This window comes from Oncorhynchus kisutch, linkage group LG6 (genome assembly GCF_002021735.2).
Source record: "Oncorhynchus kisutch isolate 150728-3 linkage group LG6, Okis_V2, whole genome shotgun sequence".
NCBI lineage: Eukaryota > Metazoa > Chordata > Actinopteri > Salmoniformes > Salmonidae > Oncorhynchus > Oncorhynchus kisutch.
Window position 1 is genome coordinate 80839080 of NC_034179.2, and position 24994 is coordinate 80864073.

The 24994-nt window shown below is 45.0% G+C and overlaps 1 protein-coding gene across 2 annotated transcripts in view; it reads right to left on the reverse strand.

Annotated features, from left to right (window-relative positions):
* Positions 1–1790: 1790 nt before the first annotated feature.
* LOC109892016 (ras-associating and dilute domain-containing protein) overlaps positions 1791–24994 on the reverse strand; it is a 30742-nt gene continuing 7538 nt past the window's right edge. Inside the window, exons 5-15 of one of the 2 annotated variants that reach the window (XM_031827846.1) lie at positions 23486–24190; positions 23197–23234; positions 22097–22391; positions 18515–18734; positions 17983–18155; positions 11664–11808; positions 9722–9885; positions 9184–9571; positions 4433–4584; positions 3103–3242; positions 1791–2926 (exon numbers count right to left, since the gene is read on the reverse strand). In XM_031827846.1, the coding sequence (XP_031683706.1) occupies positions 2827–2926; positions 3103–3242; positions 4433–4584; positions 9184–9571; positions 9722–9885; positions 11664–11808; positions 17983–18155; positions 18515–18734; positions 22097–22391; positions 23197–23234; positions 23486–24190 (2520 nt within the window). In that variant the 3' untranslated portion in view covers positions 1791–2826. Of the gene's footprint in view, positions 2927–3102; positions 3243–4432; positions 4588–9183; positions 9572–9721; positions 9886–11663; positions 11809–17982; positions 18156–18514; positions 18735–22096; positions 22392–23196; positions 23235–23485; positions 24191–24994 lie in introns of both variants that reach the window. The other variant, XM_031827845.1, reaches the window with a different exon arrangement.

The window sequence follows — 24994 nt, forward strand, 5'->3', positions numbered from 1 at the left end:
GTGTGGATGTTTGAGCATGTTTCTATTGGTTTCTATTGATGTTTTATCATTCTGTTTGAATGCTGTTCCCTACTGTTTGGAGATCACTAGAGAGAAGCTACAGCCCAGTCCTAACTGTCAGCTGGGATTGTGGAGCCCACCACCTCCTGAGACAAACAGGTAAGACATTCACATACACTACATACTGCACAAACAAGCACTCAGACATACAGTATCTATACACACAGAAATACTAATGCTACAGTACATCACCCAGACAGGTCCACTTAAAATGAACTCCCATTGAAAATACATGTCAGCCATTTATGTTTACGCCGAGGTTCGAAGTCGCCTGTGTAAAATGAGGCAAAGCTAAAAGCCAACAATTTGTAGTCAAGATGAATTGTTTCACAAATTCCTGTGGTTCAATTGGAACAAACAAGCAGCACTAATGAACAGTAAATATGTAGGATCTGCCCACAAATTGCTGCTATACCAAAACAGCCAGTCTGTGAGGTTAACCATGACAACCAACCCTCTCAGGACAAAGCTATTTCTGACCTTGTAACTCTGTGATCAGCGCTAAATCACTTTGGGACACATCTCATAAAGACCTTGCATTGCACAGTAAGGAGTATAAAATAGCATAGCTGATCATAAGAGACAGTATATTTATCAACCACCTATTCTATTTCCAAACATGTTCCAGGTTAATTCTTCTGAGTATCAGACTTATACCATTTGTCTACGGAGGAGCCCATCCAGGGAGCTTTGAGGTGGTTTCTTCCCAGGAGCACCAGGGTATCCAGCCTGTTCAGGGTGATCGAGGTGCGGGTTGGGATCCAGACCACCAGCCAGCAGGTGTTCAGAACCAGAGTTCCCTCCCAGGAGTCCTTCCTACCGCCAGACAGCTCTCTGGGGGAGTGTGGCTTCACTGGAGGCTCTGAGGACTCACCCAGACAGGCAACACTGTTCTATGACTACAGGCTGGAGTTCACTGACTGCCCCATCCTCAACTGTGACCACTACTTTGGTTCTAAGCGACCTCAGATTGGGGAGGACTACTTTGCATCAAGGCCTGTCTAGGTGACCTGTATAACTTATGTGTAACTTACTATATCAGCACTTTTTTGATGTACAGATTTCTCTTTGTGTGACTAGCACCACCAAGCAATTACAGTTGATAATTGGCTGTGTTTAGCTAATTATTAAATCTGATAATTAAAAGTGCATTAATGTCAGCGTTATACCAGGGGAGAAAATTGACAACTTGGGCAGAACACTCCTCACAATCAGCAGCTTCTGACATCGTTTTGTGTTTACCTGCAAGCATGAAGTATGCAAAGTGTGAGATTGCCTTTTCAATGCCAAAACAACCATTTTCCTCAGGGCACAGTGGAGAACCCTGGGGTGTGTCAAATTGAGTGGTGTAGTGGAAAGTGCTGCTCTAGTGGAAACCAAAGGGCACTATAAATGGCGGCTCTTGTGGTGGCCCACTAAAGCGTGTCTGCCCTGAGTGAGACACACCCTTGGTTCCCTGCTACCTCCCCCCGTTTAAAAGCACTTGGTCAACAGCTGGAGTCCTTATTCCCCCCAAAGTGTGCCGTTGCTTTATTTGGCCTTATTACGTCCCGCGTCGTAGAGTTCAACCATCTGGGGATGCAGGTTGTACCGTCTGTGAGGCAACAACCTCTATGGTTAGAAGGCGATGTAGGGATTGGGGAATAACTCAGGAATGTTGGAGCTCTGATTTTGCTTTAAAATCTAAATAACATTTATTTAATATGTTCAAAAATACTGGACAATATAAGTATACAAAAAATGGAATACTCTTTTATTTGTCATCAATAAAATTGAAGACTTAACACTGTTAAGAGAGATAGTTGACTTAAAACTGTCAGAGTAATTTGTTTATAAACATTTCATAAACAGTCATAAGTTATAGTGTCACTGTCACCACATGGGAAAAGTCTGATGCTTAGCAGTGAGCTTGTGATACCTCCAGAAATCTATATTAGATTATCACGAGATCCACTGAAATGCCTTATAGATAACCATAGAGTCCATGACAACCTTTCGTTATACTGTAGTGCTTCAGAAAGTATTTCACTAATAGCACTTCAGTAAATATCCAAAGTATACAGCCACTACGACATAAGGATAAGTCATTGTTTTTACTCAAAAAATACATTATAATTTACAGTTCTATAAAAATTGTATATTTGCATAACTCCTTATGGGTTTTGGCATTTGTAAAGCTGAGCAATCTTCAGACAGAATGCTGTGCACTAGCCATTTGTAGTCAGTAGATAGTGTCCTTGAAGACACTGAAATAACTCAACCCTGCTCGCAACAACGGCCTTAACCACTGTTCTTTTCTACTCTCCCAAACCCAGTGTTTTCTGGGTACGAAGGACAGCTCACCATCTACATTTATTCACATGCTGGCAAGAAAAGGGGGCAACAGAAAAGACTTCTGCAAAGCTGTCTGGACCATGTTGTTGATACACATGTAGTGTTCGCGTTTGAAATTGCATTCATTCAAAAGGGGTGCTTCAGAGAAGACTTGAGCAATAGTGGATTCAGTCTAGTGGTTTCATCCACCTTTGAGTGTCCTCCTGTTCATTCTATGTACAGTAAAGCTTCATTTAAAATACTCAGTGAGAAGAGATTATTCACCAAAACAAAATAAACAGTCAAGTGTCTTTTATCCTTTGGTTGAGGATCATGTCTCGTAAAGTACTGTCAGACAACTAAGCTCCTTAGTTGGATAAAAAGAGAAGATTAAGCTCCCTTCTGAGGGTCAAAGGTCACGTGGGGAAGCCTCCACTGAAACCTTCCTTCCACTCAGCACGTGATCACTGAGCTCTTCCCCGTTGATTTGGACTCGTTTTCGGCCACCAGCAATCTGAGGGCATCTCCAGATGAACGAATGAGCTCTCTACCACTGTGACGGAGAGAACGAGAGAGAACGTCAGAGGGTGTGTTAAACAAAGGGAGGGAACGACACTACTCTATGTTGTGTTTTATAACTCTTATTACCTAAATAATATCCAGTACTCTATTACAACTTCTTAATCAACACAGGGTGGTAAAGACCAGTCTCCATCTTACACTACTTACATGTGGTATTCCATGCCCACCAGACTGATGCCGTTCACAGCCAGGATACGATCTCCCAACCTCAGCTTCTGGCACTGGGCGGCTGGGGACTCTGGTACCACTGACTTGATATAGATCCCAGTCATCTTCAGAGGTGTTTTCTACACAGGAGGAAGAGGAGAGCAGGAAGCGTTGAGGTTGGGTCTGAAGACCTGCACTATAGTATCACTACAGGAACATCTCGGCTGTTTCATCTCTATCCTACAGGGGGCACCACATGCTATAGAATCCTCCACAGCACTACACCGGCATGCATATACATGAGTACAGGCTTTCACAGGAAGCGTTGAGGTTGGGCCTGAAGACATGCCGTACCTGCACTATAGCATCACTACAGGAACATCTCGGCTGTTTCATCTCTATCCTACAGGGGGCACCACATGCTATAGAATCCTCCACAGCACTACACCGGCATGCATATATATGAGTACAGGCTTTCACAGGAAGCGTTGAGGTTGGGCCTGAAGACATGCCGTACCTGCACTATAGTATCACTACAGGAACATCTCGGCTGTTTCATCTCTATCCTACAGGGGGCACCACATGCTATAGAATCCTCCACAGCACTACACCGGCATGCATATATATGAGTACAGGCTTTCACAGGAAGCGTTGAGGTTGGGCCTGAAGACATGCCGTACCTGCACTATAGTATCACTACAGGAACATCTCGGCTGTTTCATCTCTATCCTACAGGGGGCACCACATGCTATAGAATCCTCCACAGCACTACACCGGCATGCATATATATGAGTACAGGCTTTCACAGACCAGGCACGTTCCTGTTATGAATTAAATGATGAAAACAGCACTTTAGTGTAATTTAAAGCCAAAGGCAGACCTTGGAATGAGGGTAATAATAACCATTGCAGCTGCCAATTGTGCAATAGAGGAGTCTACTGGTTCTTATAAATTAGCTTAGTGTTCTCAATGTGGTCCATGGCTGACTTCAAAAGGAGGTTAACACATTTACCACGTTGTACACCTGTTAGTAAACCCAAGCTTAAGCCCACACCCACATACCATAACCACACACACACACACACACAAAGTCCCACATAGGCTCAACAGCTCTTCTTGCTATCTGTAGTTGAGATCTTCGTCAAAGTTCAACTCATCATTGATTTCAAGCTAGATTTCCCTGACTTTGATGCATGATGATGTAACACAGTTAATCATGGGAGAGAGGTGAAAAATAAGGGAGGTAGAGAAACAAAAAGGAAGATGAGACTTGGGTGAAGGAGATGAACAAAGGAGGAGGTGGAGGAATAAAGACAAGGATTTCACCCACCATTCCATCTACCAGTGCCAGGCCTAGACCATGAGGTCCTCTGTGTAGCTCCACAGTAAACACTTCATCCCTCTCTTTCTCCTCCTCTTCCTCTGCATTATCTTCCTCCACATTCCCATTCCTTCTCTCAGAACATTCCCTTGGGCAGCTGCCTGCTGAGGAGACACACACAAGAACACCCCACATTAGACACAGTATCCAATCCAACCTTAACTCTGTTTAAAGTTATACTTTTCCTGTTATTGTGGTTATTTTAATGAAATTATAAAGAAATCATATCACTGTGCAACTTGAGACAGGGTTTACTTCAAGAGAAAACATGAAAGTAGTGTATGTTCCCCTTTGGTTTTCCCTCTACAGTACCTTCTAGGTGTCTCTCTCTGTCTGTCTGTCTGTCTGTCTGTCTGTCTGTCTGTCTGTCTGTCTGTCTGTCTGTCTGTCTGTCTGTCTGTCTGTCTGTCTGTCTGTCTGTCTGTCTGTCTGTCTGTCTGTCTGTCTGTCTGTCTGTCTGTCTGTCTGTCTGTCTGTCTGTCTGTCTGTCTGTCTGTCTGTCTGTCTGTCTGTCTGTCTGTCTGTCTGTCTGTCTGTCTGTCTGTCTGTCTGTCTGTCTAGTCATATGAAAGAGAAGTTCACAATACACAATATTTGAAGTCCAGAGGCATTAGTGTTATAAGGATTATTATTTCAACCAATAGGAATATATATGGATCAAAGACTGGAGGTTCATCTGAGCTGCTCCAGAGGGACACGCAGTTGGTTTGACCTCCTCAACATACATATAACTACCACTGATATTGAACACAGATGTTGCATTTGGACTCCATATAAAAATCATGTCAAGTCTGAGTGCTATAAAACTGTGGGGAGTCCACTAAATGCATAGACGTTGTAATGAGAACCATACAGAACCCCACTGAGAACAAGCTCTACATGTAAAGCTTTGGGGCCTTGGGAAAGCTCTTCCTCAGGTTGGTCTGGTGCTCTGTGGTGTATTTATCCTGTCACAACAACCTAGCCACCAGCAACAGTACCACCAGCATGCCCTACACTTTCACCCCCCCCCCTCCCCCTGGTGTCCCCCTGCTCTCCCCCTAGTGTCCCACTGCTCTCCCCCTGGTGTTCCCCTGCTCTCCCCTGGTCTCCCCTAATCTCCCCCTGGTGTCCCCTTGCTCTCCCCCTGGTGTCCCCCTAGTGTCCCCCTGCTCTCCCCCTGGTGTTCCCCTGCCCTCCCCTGGTCTCCACTAGTCTCCCCCTGGTGTCCCCCTGCTCTCCCCCTAGTGTCCCACTGCTCTCCCCCTGGTGTTCCCCTGCTCTCCCCTGGTCTCCCCTAGTCTCCCCCTGGTGTCCCCCTGCTCTCCCCCTAGTGTCCCACTGCTCTCCCCCTGGTGTTCCCCTGGTCTCCCCCTGGTGTCCCCTTGCTCTCCCCCTGGTGTCCCCCTAGTGTCCCCCTGCTCTCCCCCTGGTGTTCCCCTGCCCTCCCCTGGTCTCCACTAGTCTCCCCCTGGTATCCCCCTGGTCTCCCCCTGGTCTCCCCCTGGTCTCCCCTAGTCTCCCCCTGGTGTTCCCCTAGTCTACCCCTGGTGTCCCCCTGGTCTCCCCTAGTCTCACCCTGGTGTCCCCCTGCTCTCCCCTAGTCTCCCCCTGGTCTCCCCCTAGTCTCCCCCGTTCCCCCTCTGGTCTCCCCTGCTCTCCCCCAGCCCGAGCCCATCTGCCCCCCATACAGGACCTGCTCTGGACAATGCCTGTCCCGATTAAGATTCCACGCACCAATCCAACTGTAAATTCCCATGACGGGTCAGCCACTGAGCTTTTCTCTCCTGACATCACCACCTCTCTGTAATTCTTGGTACAGATTAAAAGATTAGCAATGCTACCAAAATAGCAGTAAGTTACCGTTAGCGCCCAAAACCACCGAGGTTGAGCAGAGAGCAGGAGCACTCTATGGGACTGGGAGGCCACAGTAATACATGGTGGGAAGTTATGGCCAATCTCATAACCAGGGATATGACATGATTAGAGAATATTTATGTGAAAGTGGGTAATGTTCAATAGTACATCCTTTTCATAACAATATCTTAGGTTTATGACAAACTATTAAACCATAGAGCCCGTATAAAGACAAGGGCCATTGATCGTAATGAGTTCTGATTATGATCAACAAAATGGAAGCTTTAGTAAAGCCTTATTTACACACAACCACACAGGGGGTCAGGAAACTTTAAGCAGGAGGTAAGCACTTATACACAACCACACAGGGGGCCAGGAAGCTTTAAGCAGGCGGTAAGCACTTACACACAACCACACAGGGGGCCAGGAAGCTTTAAGCAGGCGGTAAGCACTTACACACAACCACACAGGGGGCCAGGAAGCTTTAAGCAGGCGGTAAGCACTTACACACAACCACACAGGGGGCAGGAAGCTTTAAGCAGGCAGTAAGCACTTACACACAACCACACAGGGGGCCAGGGAGCTTTAAGCAGGCGGTAAGCACTTACACACAACCACACAGGGGGCCAGGGAGCTTTAAGCAGGCGGTAAGCACTTACACACAACCACACAGGGGGCCAGGGAGCTTTAAGCAGGCGGTAAGCACTTACACACAACCACACAGGAGGCCAGGAAGCTTTAAGCAGGCGGTAAGCACTTACACACAACCACACAGGGGGCAGGAAGCTTTAAGCAGGCAGTAAGCACTTACACACAACCACACAGGGGGCCAGGGAGCTTTAAGCAGGCGGTAAGCACTTACACACAACCACACAGGGGGCCAGGGAGCTTTAAGCAGGCGGTAAGCACTTACACACAACCACACAGGGGGCCAGGGAGCTTTAAGCAGGCGGTAAGCACTTACACACAACCACACAGGGGGCCAGGAAGCTTTAAGCAGGCGGTAAGCACTTACACACAACCACACAGGGGGCCAGGGAGCTTTAAGCAGGCGGTAAGCACTTACACACAATCAAGTGTTACACAGAGCGTTTGTCTCTGATTTAGAGTTGAGGGAATTATCTGGTGTTAATCAACAGGAAAGATTATACTGGACTAACGGGCTTTTATTATCTAACCTGTTGTTTGGATATGACCTGGGACTGTGGTATCTGAAATCAGAAACATTCAGGATTCTCACAATGTTTTAGATAAAGTGGCATCAAACTTATAGACTCACTCTCTTTTGCTAGGTGTTTGACTCAACGATTGTATCCCTTGAGAAAAGGTCAATGTACTGTATAGGACAGGCGCACTAGACTACTATTTGAGAATGTCCGGCGGTCACACACATTTCCTAGGTGGCAAAGGTCCGGATAGGTATTGTCATTAATCGGCATAGTAACAAACCCCCACCTCCCAACCCATGCGATCTCAAACTGTTTAAATTGTACACAGCCACATTGCTGGCGGAGAGAAAATGTTGTCAGTTTATACCTAATTTCCTGAAATTCTATGCATTTTGACGTTTTAAAGCTAATTTCTTGATATTCTACACATTTTGACATTTCTGTGTGTTCATATGATACCTGAGTAACTGAACAAAATCAATGCGGGCCGCTGGTGTTGAGGCCCCTGGGCACCTAATCTGGCCATGATAACTACAGTATTTAGATAGCTGGTTAGTCTATTTTACCCATCTAGCTAACATGGGCTAGTTGTAATCCACTGAACATTTCTGACAGGTTATAAATAGCTCTCTAAGGTCTGTCAGTGAATGACATAACAAGAGGAGCTTGATCCGGACTGTGGTCCGCCTGTTGAGTATGGCTGGTATAGGACTTACAGTATATAAAAGTGTTAGAATCTTACACATTGTTTGAGACATCGCTAGAGAAAGCTGACCTGCTTTAGGGAGGGGGACGTCATTGTTATCCCTGGAAGTTAACCCTGGAAGTTAACCCTGGAAGTTAACCCTGGAAGTGTCCCTCCCAGTTACGGAATAAGATGTTTAGTCCTTTCCTCCCCTTTCTCAGCTCAACTCCACCACAGAATAAATCATAACCAGAGAGCAGTCTGCTCGCTTTCCCCTCCCATCCACTCCTACAGATGACCTCATGAGCAGAGCTTCAAAAAACAATAGGCCTGAGGAGAAAATGGCCTTTCCTCTACACATGGAATCCACCCTACAGGGAGAACACGACCTTTACACAGCCAGAACAGCTCTTTATTCCTCCAATGACCTGTAGTTTCTGTCCAAAGTCAATAGGGTTGAAGAGATGAAGGGAGGATGAGAGCTCTCCTCCTCCTCCTCCTGTCATATCAAGCACCTTGTGTCAACCTGGAGCCACTGGGGACAAATATGCACCAGGGTCTGCCGGGTCAAGCAGACAAATTCTTCCTTTAATGGAGCCTGTCAGTCATTGGTGGGTTGATATTAGGGACCTAGTGACCTAACTCCAAGGGTTAGGTACATGAGCCACAGTGTGAGCCGAGGTGGCTGTATTTGCTGTGACAGGAGTTTTACATCACTTTAATCAAAACCCGCAGAGGGAGGGAATGGCCATGAAGGGATCCTTTGTTATTCTTTGTCTTCATAATTCATCCAATGTGATTGAGACAGGATCCGTTTCTTTTAGTATTACTATGTACAGTACGTGCCCCCCACTGTTACAGCATCATCAATCCTTTGTTATGATTGGTGAATAACACACTTCAGCTGACACATGGCTTTTTATGCTTCTTTTCTATCAATCAGAGCTGTTTGTATTGTAACTGAATGCTCTGTATGTAGCCTGATCGTATGACATAGCCCTCTGTGTTACCTTTCCTGTGCTGCCGTGCTGCTCCCTCCTGCAGGTTTTCCTCCAGCTCAGACTGAGACAGGCCCATGCCCTGGGGGGTGTTGGGGGGCGTCAGCAGGCAGGAGGGGTCCAGAGCCAGGCTCTTGTGGCATCCCAGGTCAGCCTGGCTACTCCTAGGTAGGGCGTTCTGCAGCTCCAGACTCTTCAGCTTGTGGGTCAACTCTGCCTCTGCCAGGCAGCAGCTTAGGTGACCATGAGACCCCCGGGCCTGAGGGGGCGCCGCAGGGCTCAAAGAGTCCACCTCTGCCCTGAGCGAGGGGCGGGGAACTGGGTCAGGGACCACCACTGTGACAGAGGGCGAGGAGCGTGAGGTCGCAGACTTGGTGTCTGTAGCTGTCCCGCTGAGTGCCTGAAGGGAGGGAGAAGTCAATAAAGCTGAGATGGAAAAACATCAAAGTTAAAATGTCTCATTTACTGAGCACCACCAGTCCAGGGTGGCCACTGCTGTATATTTGTCAAATCTGGGTACACAGAGTCAGAAGGTCAGATAGGTGGTTACCTGCTGTGTTGTTTGACTGGTGGGGAGACTACGGATGAAGTCCTGCAGATGGCCGAGCTGCTCAAACAGAGCGGGTTCCGTGATTGGTTTACCCAACTCCAGGTGGAAGGTGTTGCTGGGCAGGATAAGGGGAGGGTGGTTGTCGAAACTCTCCAGGATGCCAGCTAGAGGAGGAGGGAAATACAGGACATCATTAAAGACAGAAGACGTGACTCAGAAAAGATTACAACAGAAGCTCTGGAAGAGCTTTCTCATGGTGTACACTACATTATTTATACTTGTTATTTCCTTTTACTTCATTAACTTAATTACATCTGATTTGTAGGTTAATCCTTTAGATTCTCCAGTTAAAGAAAGACAGTCATGGCCTCTAGGACAAGATAAAGTTCCCCCCAGGGGGTGCCAGCGGGAGTTGGGCCATTCACACAGAAGAGGTGAGGTGACAGGGGACAGAGAAGGGAGACAGGTGCCAAGTCCTATATTGCGAGGGGTGGATTTGAGAGTTAACTCTGTGGTGAGACTGATTGGGCTGGACAGGGTTCTCCTCTCTCACCTCCCCCTGTACTCATGCTCCAATTTAGAGTTAGACTGGGGCAGGCAGACAGGATTACTCTGGGGAACACACTCAGCCACTGTTACAACTCCTGCCGAAGGTGGCACCCCTTCCTGTTCGGGTGGCGCTCGGCGGTCGTCGTCACCGGCCTACTAGCTGCCTTTCTGTTTATTTGTTTCACCTGTTTTTGTTTTAGGCTGATTAGTTGGGCTTTATTTACCAGTAGGCCCGCCTGCTCTTTGTGCAGGATTGTTTTTGTGTAACTTGTGTGCACGTCTGTGGGTTACGTCTTTCCCATTTTCATGGGGTTTGCTGGACAGTTTAAGTCCCCTTGTTTGGGGCATTTATTTTGTTGTGCGCCCTGGGTTTTTGTGGGGTTGGCTTATGTTCGCCGTTTTGTGCATTAAAGTGGCACTACCCTGAACTCTCTGCTTCCTGCGCCTGACTTCTCACCCACTACACCAAGAACGTTACAGCCACTCTCAGACACAACAGGGAATAGGCCTCTAGTTACTAATACCCTGACTACACCACTCGCGTCGCATTGCAAAATACATTTAGAAATATATTGTTCAATTATTGCACCCACACTGCTTGCGCACGTTAACGAGCGTCTGCATTGCCAAGGGCTAAAATAGAAGTCCTTTCTATTTCTGATGCAGATCGCGCTGCAAGTCCTGCCTCTCCCATCTCCTCATTGGTTTGTAGAAGCAGGTACCCACGTGCCATCTCCTCATTGGTTATACCCACGTCGGTGATTGAAAGACGCACTGTGTTGCTGGTCGTCGTGGTAATACTATGAAAGTTTAGATGCCAATCACCATATAAGTTCAAAGATGAAAAAGCCTGGAAGGAGGAGAGATGACTAGAAACGATTCGGTTGACCGTTTAATGTGTGGATTAATTGTCAAAGTAGAGGACCTTGTGCATTTCAGGTAAAATAACAACTCAATGTTTATATCCCAGGACAAATTAGCTAGCAACAGCAAGCTATCTAAATAGGACAAATTAGCTAGAAAGTGCAAGCTATCTAGCTAAATTGCCATGTAATTGGTTCAGCATTTGTGTTGATATTTTAACCTGCCGTAACCTGTCGCGATCGCGTTTGGTGTAGGGGGACAAAATACATTTATGCACGATGGCGCACGCGCTCAGCCGATTTGGGTTCCGTGTAACCTTATCAGGGCATGGGCGACAGTCTGATCTGATTGAATCTTGGCAGAGTGAGTTTGTATACACAAGCGTACAGACTACATAGGCTATGTGAATTTGTTTGTGTACAAGAAATACATGTGTTTGTTTGTTTCAAAATATGGTTTATACACGTGAACGTGTCTGTGTGTCTGTTTGGCTACCCGCGTGACTCTGCTGTATCTGTGTTCCACTCACTGGTCCTGAGGGCAGCCTCCGCCTCGTCTGGCGAGGGGTTCCAGTCTGCAGGACAGGCCCTGCCTGGGTTATACTCCCTCAGCATGTGGTGCAGTTGGGCTGGGTTCAGAGGCATAAACTCAGTCCTCAGAGAGCTCCATGATGCCTGAAACACACACACACACATATGTACACTCACACGTTACAAGAATATAAAAGTACAGGCACAAGGACCATGATACAAGGAATATGATTGCATATTTCACAAAGGAGTAAACATGGCATCATTTAAATGCAAGAGCTGGCAGAGCTGTTTGATGTCATTGTTGTTAGTGAAACTAAAATGGCAGGGTAGCATTTCCTCAGTGGGGTTAAAAAAAGATTTCAAACCACAAATCTGTCCAAATACTGTAATTGCATATTTGTGTCATTCCAATGACAGATTATGTGGTGATGAATTCATTAGGAAAACAAATCTAGGACTGTAAGTAATACTTGTCATGCCAACCTCTATCACTGTCTGTAGTAATAAAATCAACACACACACACACACACACACACACAGAATGGAGAAATGTTCAAATGCTTGATTGTGGAGGTCAATGTTCCTGAATGTTAAATTTTCCATCCATATGACTAAACATTGATGAGTCATAAACGTAAAGCGTCAGATGTCATCAGAAGATGTGCTAATTACAGCGTCTAGATTCCTGTATGTGTTATATGACTATGAACAATCAGGTGTTTGTTATCCTCTCAGTTGACCTCTGTCTGTTTAGTGGGAATAAACACACAAGAGACTTAATCTTCAACTATTTCCTCATTCACTCAGACACACCTTGGAGAGCTGAGGTGTTTTAATGACCCAGTAACTAACCAGAAAGACATAGGTGAATCATTTCAAGATGACATCATTGGCATAGAGGTGTTATTGGTATGCTGACAGGCATTGTGTAGAATATATCAGACCATATTTACCCCAGCCTTGTATCCCTTCATTCCTCCAATGAGCACACCCTCTTTGTCGCATGACAGCACAGAGGCTGGCCAGAAGGAGGAGTTATGGGAATGTTTAGAAGCAATAGTGACTTATTTTTTACATTATTTTAAGTCTATATTTACTATATCTACTATTTGACTTGGTGTATCCCAATCATAAGTGGCATAACATTATGGCATCAATGACACAATCTTCCTAACTTTGTATCATCGGTAATTACTGGAGACTGAGAGAGCTCAGCCATAACAAAAGCATGCCACATCACTGGTAATTTACTATGTCCCTCACTCCTTCGAGCCCAGAACTCCAGATGGAAAACTGAGAATATCACAAGGGTGTGTGCTCCATTTTACCAACCACAACATCTGACCTCGTGCCATGGGAGTGATCCATACACAAAACCACCAGCCTCCTAGCAACCACCCCCACGAATAGAGGAGAGAGGCAGCCTTTGACTGAGGGGAGACTGGTTCTACTACTGCGGAGCTGTTTTGGGGCTGTTACCATGGCTGCCTTCTGGTTAGATATTGAGAACAGGTATTGTCTCAAATTGTATTAGCCCCTAATGGCTGTGGTTTGAAGAGTGAAATGCTACACTGTCAGTCCGGTTGCACTGAGTCTCAGCAGGCTCCTTTCTCCATTCCTGGTGAATCAGATCAAGAAACTATCAACTCTGGATCTAAATTAAATATGAGGGCAGCTGCAGGAGAAAATACTACTTTCTGACTGAATTTGATGCTTTACGGCTGTGCAAACTGTGGTTTTAAGATAAAACCAACAACTATCCACAACAACAACAGTGCTGTAATTGGGATGAGTAGGAGGTGATTCTCTCATGTACTAACCCGGGAGAACATTACAAGACCATGACGTGTCCACAGCCTTCCTGCAGCCCCTGGACATTCATAGGATGAGACATACAGTAGTGTGGGCCTGTCACGGCAGAGGTCACTCTTTTCTATGAAGGTGACAGGTCTAAAGCCAGCCTTGTGTCACTCACAGACTGGCAACAAGTTTTCCCAATCTCCCTTATCTTTACAGGTGTCATAAACATGACCAGAAACAGGATATGATGTGTTTAACATTTGTTTCTCCACTTATTTGTTTAATTTGTATATTTAAACTTTATTTAACTAGGCAAGACAGTTAAGAACAAATTCTTATTTACATTGACGGCCTACCCCGGCCAAACCCGGATGACGCTGGGCCAATTGTGCGCCGCCCTATGGGACTCCCAATCACAGCCGGATGTGATACAGCCTGGAATCGTGTTAACTAACCCAACCACCACCAGATATGTTAAGGCTCAACTTCCCCCAGTAAACATGATCCTCCTTTCAGTGGATTACAGAGAGAATGGCATTCTTAAGGAAGGATTAACTACTCAGTGGCACGCAGTTTAAAGCCACAGGCATCAACAACATGGGATTTAAACATACATACAGTGAACCTGGCCATGACCCCACTGTCCGAGGATGTCTAAGGGGGAGTTGGGATATGCAAAAAACACATTTCCAAATCACACGTCTATAATATATACACTTGTATATGTGTGAAACAGGATAAATATAAGCACCCACCTAATTAAGAATTATTATTATGTCTATTTGTTTAAGTTCTAGGTGCAAGGACTGCCTATCTTGGCAAAATGTGATCTGTGTATGTGTATTTTCTTCATCAATAGATGAGAAGTCATTGCATAATAGGAGATGTAGAGTACAATTTGGTGGGAAAAAATCCATTGTTTCCAAGCATTCTTTTCCCTCTCCCACAGCTCTGTCAGGCTGTTTTAATGATGTCATGTGGTGACATCAGCTGACATCCGTCAGTGAAAAAAAGCTTTCAGCTCTAACATTTTCAATCTGTTCCATACCTTGTAAAACACCTGTGGTCTACAATGGATACATTCAGAATTGCTATAGTGGACAAAAATGTAGTCATTAACACCCCATTGCTTCATTGCTTTACCATTACATCTAGGTGTTGTCATCACACCGATAGTGTTAAGACCAGTCTAACTGTTCTGAAATGTTGTCATTAACACCCCATTGCTTCATTGCTTTACCATTACATCTAGGTGTTGACATCACACCGATAGTGTTAAGACCAGTCTAACTGTTCTGAAATGTTGTCATTAACACCCCATTGCTTCATTGCTTTACCATTACATCTAGGTGTTGACATCACACCGATAGTGTTAAGACCAGTCTAACTGTTCTGAAATGTTGTCATTAACACCCCATTGCTTCATTGCTTTACCATTACATCTAGGTGTTGACATCACACCGATAGTGTTAAGACCAGTCTAACTGTTCTGAAATGTTGTCATTAACACCCCATTGCTTCATTGCTTTACCATTACATCTAGGTGTTGACATCACACCGATAGTGTTAAGACCAGTCTAACTGTTCTGAAATGTTGTCATTAACACCCCATTGCTTCATTGCTTTACCATTACATCTAGGTGTTGACATCACACCGATAGTGTTAAGACCAGTCTAACTGTTCTCATAACATCAGAAGTATGTATCGTACTAAGATAATAACATTGTGATAGTAGTTTGAATGGGCCATTGTGGGGTGAGAGATGTTGTTTGTTCACTGCCACACTAGTTGTGGGAGAAGGTGTGTGTACACAGACTGTTGGTTTTATACCTCTATAGCACCTTACTAAACATTCCCCTGCAGGTACCTGAAGCCTGCAGTATTTTTCCAGACCTGATAACTGGCCAGGGCAGGGGAATGTTTAGTAAGGTGCTATAGAGGTATAAAACCAACAGTCTGTGTACACACACCTTCTCCCACAACTAGTGTGGCAGTGAACAAACAACATCTCTCACCCTACAATGGCCCATTCAAACTACTATCACAATGTTATTATCTTATAACTACTTCAACAGTATCACCTCCATCAAAGACAACATGCATTTCTAAGAGTAAAACCTAGTTAGCAATGAAATGTAGGGAAACAGAGTTTCAGTGATGATTCATTAATGTTTTCAATGTTTTGTCAAATTTTCCTAAATACTTCCCAAAGGTTTCACACTCGAGGCATGTTCAGTATGCCAATACCCTCCCGTGGGCAGATTCTGCATGTAGACCCAAGAATCTGCCGGGACTGAATGGGATCCCTGTGATAACGAACTGCAGTAGTTTCAGTCTTTGGGTTTTCGTCACTGGTTATATGGACTAGAGGTCGACCGATTATGATTTTTCAACGCCAATACCGATACCGATTATTGGAGGACAAAAAAAGCCGATACCGATTAATCGGGCGGTTTTTAAAATGTATTTGTAATAATGACAATTACAACAATACTGAATGAACACTTATTTTAACTTAATATAATACATCAATAAAATCAATTTCGCCTCAAATATATATTGAAACATGTTCAATTTGGTTTAAATAATGCAAAAACAAAGTGTTGGAGAAGAAAGTAAAGTGCAATATGTGCCATGTAAGAAAGCTAATGTTTAAGTTCCTTGCTCAGAACATGAGAACATATGAAAGCTGGTGGATCCTTTTAACATGAGTCTTCAATATTCCCAGGTAAGAAGTTTTAGGTTGTAGTTATTATAGGAATTATAGGACTATTTCTCTCTATACCATTTATATTTCATTAACCTTTGATTATTGGATGTTCTTATAGGCACTTTAGTATTGCCAGTGTAACAGTATAGCTTCCGTATCTCTCCTCGCTCCTACCTGGGCATGAACCAGGAACACAACGACAACAGCCACCCTCGAAGCAGCGTTACCCATGCAGAGCAAGGGGAACAACTACTCCAAGTCTCAGAGCGAGTGACGTTTGAAATGCTATTAGCGCGCACCCCGCTAACTAGCTAGCCATTTCACATCACATTACACCAGCCTAATCTTGGAAGTTGATAGGCTTGAAGTCATAGACAGCAGAGCTGATGGCAAAACGCACGAAAGTGCTGTTTGAATTCATGCTTATGAGCCTGCTGGTGCCTACCACCGCTCAGTCAGACTGCTCTATCAAATCATAGACTTAATTATAACATAATAACACACAGAAATAGAAGCCTTAGGTCATTAATATGGTCGAATCCGGAAACTATAATCTCGAAAACAATTCTTTCAGTGAAATACGGAACCGTTCCGTATTTTATCTAACGGGTGGCATCCATCAGTCTAAATATTCCTGTTAAATTGCACAACCTTCAATATAATGTCATAATTATGTAAAATTCTGGCAAATTAGTTCGCAATGAGCCAGGCGGCCCTAACTGTTGCATATACCCTGACTCTGCATGCAATGAACGCAAGAGAAGTGACAATTTCACCTGGTTAATATCGCCTGCTAACCTGGATTTCTTTTAGCTAAAAATGCAGGTTTAAAAATATATACTTCTGTGTATTGTTTTTAAGAAAGGCATTGGTGTTTATGGTTAGGTACACGTTGGAGCAACGACAGTCCTTTTTCGCGAATGCGCACTGCGTTGATTATATGCAACGTAGGACACGCTAGATAAACTAGTAATATCATCAACCATGTGTAGTTATAACAAGTGATTATGATTGATTAAGTTTAGCAACTTACCTTGGCTTCTTACTGCATTCACGTAACAGGCAGGCTCCTCGTGAGGCAGGGGGTTAGAGCGTTGGACTAGTTAACTGTAAGGTTGCAAGATTGAATCCCTGAGCTGACAAGGTGAAAATCTGTCGTTCTGCCCCTGAACAAGGCAGTTAACCCACCATTCCTAGCCGTCATTGAAAATAAGAATGTTGTTCTTAACTGACTTGCTAGTTAGATAAAGATTAAATAAAGGTGTAAAAGAAAAAGAAAAAAGAAAATCGGCAAAATCGATGTCCAAAATTACCGATTTCCGATTGTTACGAAAACTTGAAATCGGCCCTAATTAATCAGACATTCCGATTAATCGGTCGACCTCAAATATGGACTATCAGGATTGAATGAAGGCGTGGGCTTAAACTGCTTGGCTACAAGTGATTCACGTGTGGCCCACACAGATCGGAAGGGGGGAGGAGGCTTTGGATAAGAGTTTATTTTTGCGAGGGTGGAAACGTTGCAAACTGCCGGAACTCACAATTCCTAACACGTATAGACCTAGAAGTAAATCACGCAGTTGACCAAATGAATAATGATTTTACTTTTGGGTTAACAGAGATTAGTGTACCAATAATGAACTGAGACACTTGGTGATGTACAGTCTAATACACTGTAAAATACCATTTTGATACACTATATATTCAGACTGCTTTGGACATCTTGGCTGCAGTGTTATTTAGTGCTCTGACTCAGCAGACCAAACCGAAACAGGAAGTGAAAATAAAGGAAGTGCCCTCTGACCTGTAGTAGGTTCTCCTTGGGCGTTGCCAGCAGATTGACAGCAGCAGAGAGCTTCTGGAAGAACTCCACAGCCAGGTCTCCTAGGCCCATCCCCTGTATCCAGTCCATCAGCAGGTCCAGGTTGGCCCTGATCTGCACCCCTCTAGACCACTGGTAGAACCCACCTCCAGAGCCTGCAGAACAAAACACCACTCAGACATGCTCATGTAATTTCGATCATAACTATTGAGTGTAATGAAACTTCTATAAGATGCAGCATGCTAGCAGATACCCATAGACTTCCAGTTATTGCACTAACGCTAGTTAGCATTGGCTCATGAAACTACCTCTAACGTTCTCCATAGTGGACACAGAAACATACAAATGCTATCCACAAGTTCATCTTACTCTGGGGAAGTCCAAATCCCAAAGTATCCCATTAACACATACAGTATGTATTTTATGAGGATACTTGTGATAGGACTTTGAGGATTTTAATATTTGATCCTACTAAACCCCATGGATGAGAAACAGAGCATGTTGAAGGTGTCACCTCTCTCCATGAGTGCGTTGAAGAGGGATGCGTTGGTGAAGAAGAAGAGGTAGGCGCAGAGCTGCGAGCTGATGTCAGAGTGCACCTGGAAGGCGTTGAGCAGAGACAGCGCCTCCTTCAGGACATCCAGGATGCCACTCAAGCCCTCGGGCACACGCAGCTGCCCGCTCTCCGAGAATGGGTTCCCATCCAGCAGGCTTGGCAGTGCCGAGTACATACTCTGAGGACAGAGAGAGGCATGCTAGAGGTGTTAGTCACAGCTACATGACTTTACCTCACTGTACCATAGTCTAGCACAGCACCTCTCTGAGGAGAGAGAGGGAGATAAGAAACCTTACAGTCACAGCTACTGTACCCAGTACCACTAATACAGAAAGTATACTGCATTATATATTGATCTTTAAAAGGGATATTTTGTCAGCGATTCTCACTTTATCAGCCATACTCTCTATAAAATAAACCTTCATCAACATGCGAAAATTTGTTGACAGATTCAGTAAAACTGCAGAGAAATCAGTGACTTAGTCAACAGGGCTATGTCCACTGACCCTGAGCTCCCTGAGCCAATCAGAAAACAGTCAGAGCCCAAGGAGGAGGGGTTACAGAAAGCCAGACAGGGACAGACACACTTCCCCTCCAAAGGGGGAGAGCCAGGGGCCTGATAGCCAGGGGCCTGATAGCCAGGGGCCTGAGACTGTCCAGTCTTGACACTCACCATTGTTAACAGTGTACCATACACAGTCCTGGGAATCACATTGATAACACTGGTGCCACTGCCATTCCTGACAGAAACACAAATGTTTCCCAGTGACTCAACCCCGCTCTGCCCCCTCCAGCCTCCTGATAATTCCCATAATAAATAAATGCCAAGTATCATAAACTAGCTGATAATAGCCCATGCTGTTGACTACTAAGGAATGGTAATGCCAGTGAGTAATAGGCATGAGAATAATCTTCTCCTACAACTTCTCCTGGAGTGTTTTGTCTCATGGTTAGTTGTTCCACCAATTAGGTGTCTTTTGAGTAGTGTAACTTGTTGGAAAAAACAAAAATGTTATATTTCACCTACTTTTAGCATTCTGTCATAAACAGTACATGTTCTAAAAAAAACGTGTTTTCCAACTCATGAGGTTAAATAAAAAATGGACTATAGTAAGTGCCTATTAAGTGCCAAATAAGGTAACAGGGTTGACTGTAACAGTATTGACCGTAACAGGGTTGACGACTTCATCTTAAATCATCCATTCTTCTTCATTGGCTGATGACTCCCTACCCAGTTGACTACTTTAAAATGGTGGAAGACCTCAATGGCAATGGGTTTTATCCATGAGGAGTCATCTATCTTTCTGGATGGGAGCACCCATACCCCCCTTTTCCTGCACAGACAGACAGACAGACAGACAGACAGACAGACAGACAGACAGACAGACAGACAGACAGACAGACAGACAGACAGACAGACAGACAGACAGACAGACAGACAGACAGACAGACAGACAGACACACTCTCTCTGGGTGAGTAGAAAGGGGAGAGGGGAAACGAGGTGACACTGAAACATGTACGGCTCTCATGTACTATTCTTTTTGCTATGAACATTGACCAATATAGGGCCCTGGCAGACCACAATCTGGTAAAAGGTTTAACATAAACAAAACCCTTGTTCTATGGTTCAACAAAATAAAGTTTAAACAGGCACATTCTTGCTTCCACCAAAAGTGAGAAGGACCCAAACAATAGGAAGCCAAGTTCTGACCATTGAGCACTCAATAAGTAAAAAATACTTTGAGTCACAGTGCAGAGATCCTGGCCTCCTCCCTTCTCCTCCTCTTCCCTCCTCCCCCTTCTCCACCCTCCTCCTCCTTCCTCTGACACAGCTCTCTGCCATTGTTTTAGTCCATGACATCACCCCTCAGCCAGCCAGGTCAGCAGGCACATATCATGACTAAGACAGACACTTCAGAGGCACTGAAAGATCATAAAGACCTGCCTGTTAAATCCCAATCACCATACATACATTCCTTCAACCACAGGTCACTAGATAGATAGAGACCTGTTCCGCAGAGCTACAGGTGCTGGTTAGTTATTAAGCTGAGAATGGCCGAATGAAGGGAACTGGGGATCGTATTCTCCAGTACAGCATTAAATGTCCAACTGTTTTAGAATATAAACAAAGTTAAAACCTTATTTTGAAGCTAGTGGTAGCATGTCTGAGAAAACATACAGTACATGGCTGTGGGTGTGAGCTTGAGTAGTTTGTTGACAGAAATAGGGTCATACTGGCACAAAAAAGTGTCACAATTTATCTAAGGTAAAGACTTGACCTGTGTCTCTCATTTGACCCCAGAATGTGCAGTGAGTACCCCGCCCATCCCTCCTTGTGGTGTGTCTATGTGAAGACTGCCCCTCTGTTCCTGAGTAGGAAACAGACTTTTGGAAAAGGCCACTCCTCTGCCCTGCTTCTCCACCGGACTACAGCTGCTTCCCTGACCACTGCACATCCAACCACCACCAAAACGAAGCCTGCTTTCCCCTGAGCTCCAGCGGTGACTGTCTAACTAGAGCCTGTAACTATTGGGGGAAAATGCCCTTCCACACCATGTAAAAATGTAAATGTACCTGTCAACAGGGAAAGTTGACAGGCATGTGTAAGCTTTCTTTTATCAATGGTTTCTGCCTTGAAACGGAAATCTAGGGACAGGAAGAGGTGGTCTCGGAGCATTCAAAACAACAGCAGCACATACAATCCTGTTCCCTGTTCCCACCCATGCCGGTGCTCCCTCCCATCCTGGAACAGTCATCGCCAGGCACCTTCGCCATGGTAACGGGTGTTTCCAGTCAACCGTGTTATTGGGTGTCTATTGCTGGTCTCTGGGTTACTGTGGCAGTGATGGTGCTCTGTTAATGCCATAGAGTTAGTTATAGGGCCCGAACATAGGAAACTCCAGTAAACCGTGCCTGGGAGTGTCTTCCTGGGGCTCACTGTTGAACAGGATAGACCTTTTGTTGCTCTCTGTAAACATTTCAAAAGACTTTGGAAATACCCTCGAAGTGGATTTCCAGAATATTAAAAAGACGATAAGTAGTCCTTTATTCCACTGGAAAAGATGACACTATCTGACACGCCTATCCTTACTGAGAGAGCCAGAGAGAGTGTGCATGTTTCCCCTGGCTTATTATGGCTTATTGTCTGGCATGCTACCAGCAAACGGAGAATGGTGTTCATAAGGTCTCTAGTCCTGCTTCCCGTAGTCCACAGGCAAAAGATGGCTTTCTATTTGGGCTGTGCAAGGTTTTCTGGAGCAAATAGTCAAGGATGTTATTATTTGTGTACATGTGCGGTATGTGTGCTAATTGTGTGTGCGAGGCACGTGTCTATGTTTGTGTACATGTGCGGTATGTGTGCTAATTGTGTATGCAAGGCACGTGTCTATGTTTGTGTGCATGTTGCATGCATGTAATCTATTGGTGAGTGTATCAGTGGAGGCTGGTGAGGGGAGGATGGTTCATAATGATGGTTGGAACGGAACAAATGGAATGCCATCTACAATGTACGATTATAGTATGTGTGACTATGCACTGACCTTGGTGAGGTAATAGACAGACTGCTGGAAGGTGAACATGATGACCTCCTCCAGGACCGTCATGGCCTCCTCACTGGCAGTCCTAGTGGACCACATCTCTGACTCCGGCTCTGAGCCCTCCTCCTCCTCTTCCTCCTGCCTCCAGGGCAGCAGCTGGGGAACGTCATGCTGGATGAAGTGCAGCAGCTCAATGGAGTTGGCCATCCACAGCACCAGCGGCCGCAGGCCTGGGATCAGCTCCTCTATGCTCAGCAGCTGCACATCCTCTGGCTCTTGCTGGACATCACTGAAGCTCCTGCAAGTGGAGACATATAGACAGGTCTGAGTTCAGTCCAACAGCCAACAAATACCCTGTACTGGGTGAATGGCACTAAAAGTGGCTTGCAAGTGACTCATAATTTACATCATGAATCTATCCCTTGGAATGAATGCTAATTTAAACCATTACATTTGATTTCCATGTGCAATTGAGTGAAATATGAAATGAAACATTCATTCTTAAAAATCCTTCCTCCTTTCTCAGCAGGCAGCTAAAGCACAGCTTTGGAATACAGTGCCCTGCAATAATGTTCCATAAATATTAAATCATCACGAGATATCATTTTGACTTCATACACTTCAATGGGCGGCATATAGAGAAGTATGAACAGGGGTGGCAGGGTAGCCTAGTGGTTAGAGCGTTGGACTAGTAATCGGAAGGTTGCAAGTTCAAATCTCCAAGGCCGTCATTGAAAATAAGAATTTGTTCTAAACTGACTTGCCTAGTAAAATAAATAAATGTTTAAAAAGAGATCATGACTCCTTCTCAGCTTCTTATTCTGTAAAGAAGTCACTGGGACATGTGACAATGAGAGAATGCTATATCTGTGTACTACACATCCCTCCCAGAAATTCAAGTAGCATTGTTGTTGGAATGTAGTGGAAGGCTGTAGCATCATATTCTAAGACTCCTAGCTCTACATACAGTCTGTATATGACTCATAGTAAACACTAATGTTGAAAGGGGTGTTAGTGTCAGAGGCAGCAGGTTGCCACTGTTGTTCATTGTTAGCATTTCTGGGGCAGGCTGAGTGATTGAGGTTGGAGAGGCGGCTACTCACCTTTCTGGTTGGATCACAGCAAGCTCCTTTGTCTTCTCCTGCAAGGGGATAGAGATAAATACGACATTCATTTCAAACCAGCAGCAAGCCTATCACTATCTAAGTGATATTCCATCCTGATGACACCTTTGATTACATTTATTTCATTACCGTACCCTTGAGACACACAGTATGTTGAATTCATAACCATTCAAGGTTTATTTGTGGTGTGATGATATAAAAGGTCAATCGTTTGACTGGAGAGAGTGCATTGTTTTTGTGCATAGTGGAGGTGCATAGTTTTACTTACCCACATGGTGAGCTGGATCTGACTGGCTATGCGGAGCAGCAACCTTCGGAAGTGTGTCAGCTGGAACGTGGTGGCTGAGTGTTGGATGGACAGGCTCAGCAGGAAGGCAGGGGTCAGTTTGGCCTCGTCCCCATTGGGGTCCACCATGACCAGGACCTCCTGCAGGACCCTGTCCTCCTGCTCCAACTCATAGCTCAGAGATACCTCTCCACCCTCTGGGTCCTTCCACCGAGGAGGAGCCGGCTTCCTCTGGACCCTAGGCCATTTCATGGGGAGGGCGGAGCCACATGATTGACAGGAGGATGACACTCCCACTCCTCCGCCATGGGCGGGGCAGAGTTGTTTCATCCAGAGAGGGGTCTGTGGGGCCCCTGGGGCGGCGGTGGGGTCTTTAAACATGAACAGGTAGTGTCGGCCCAGACCCACCAGGTCCCCAGGGGTCAGCTCCACCTCCTCCTTCAGGAGGAAACCATTCCGGGTGACGGGGGCTCTGTGGAGGGGCTTCAGCAGGGTCAGAGTCCGCTTGGTGTCCCCCGGGAAGGAGTTGGTAGAGTCCAGGCGCCTGACACAGCAGTGCTGGGGAAGAATGTCCGGGGCAAAGAGGAGGATGTCCACCTTGAGCCTTTCCTCATCCTCTCCGTTACAGTGCTCCCTGCAGCAGCCGAAGATGGTGGTGGTGCCGCTCATCAGGTAGATGACAAAGTCCTGCAGCGTAGAGGAGGGGCAATGGAAGGTCAACCAGCAGAATCCATGAGAATGACTGCCGTATTAATTAATGAACTGGTTTAAGTTTGCAATATGCTATGATCATTAGTAACTACTATGTATTAACTACACTGTAATTACACTACTCCTGCCTAGTACCTAACTACAAACTAAACACATGCACTTTGACACCACAATACAAAGTGCAAATAAAAGACCTAGGACTTTAATAGAGAAGTTGTGTAATCATTTGGAGATTGATCAAGCAGGCGCATTAGAGGTGTGTGTTATGTGAGGACAGAACAGATCCAGGATAAGCATGTACTGGCAGTGTGGTGGAGGGACAGGAATGGAAGGGCTTAGGTGTGAAACCATAAGTCCATGTTAAATCAAATCAAAGTACACAGATTTACAGATTTGTAATTTTTTTAAAAGAGTTTATTAGTCACATGCGCAGGGTTGCAGATGTTATCGCAGGGTACAGTGAAATGTGTATGCTCTGAGCTCCAACAGTGCAGGATAAAAAAAGAGAAGTGAATTAGACCATAATAATAATAATAATATTTTATACACATTTACAACTGTAGCAATGATAAATGTGGGGGCAGGGTAAGTGTCCATTTGGGGTGGGGGGTGGGGGGGTAGACTGTCCATAGAAGGAGCAGCAAGGGGGAGTGAGAAGTGGATGAAACAATCACTTTAAATAAAAAACAATACACACATAATCTCCCCCAAAAAAGAAAGAACGAGAAAAAAAAAAGAATGAAACACTGAATACAAAACATTATGCTCTTTCCATGACAT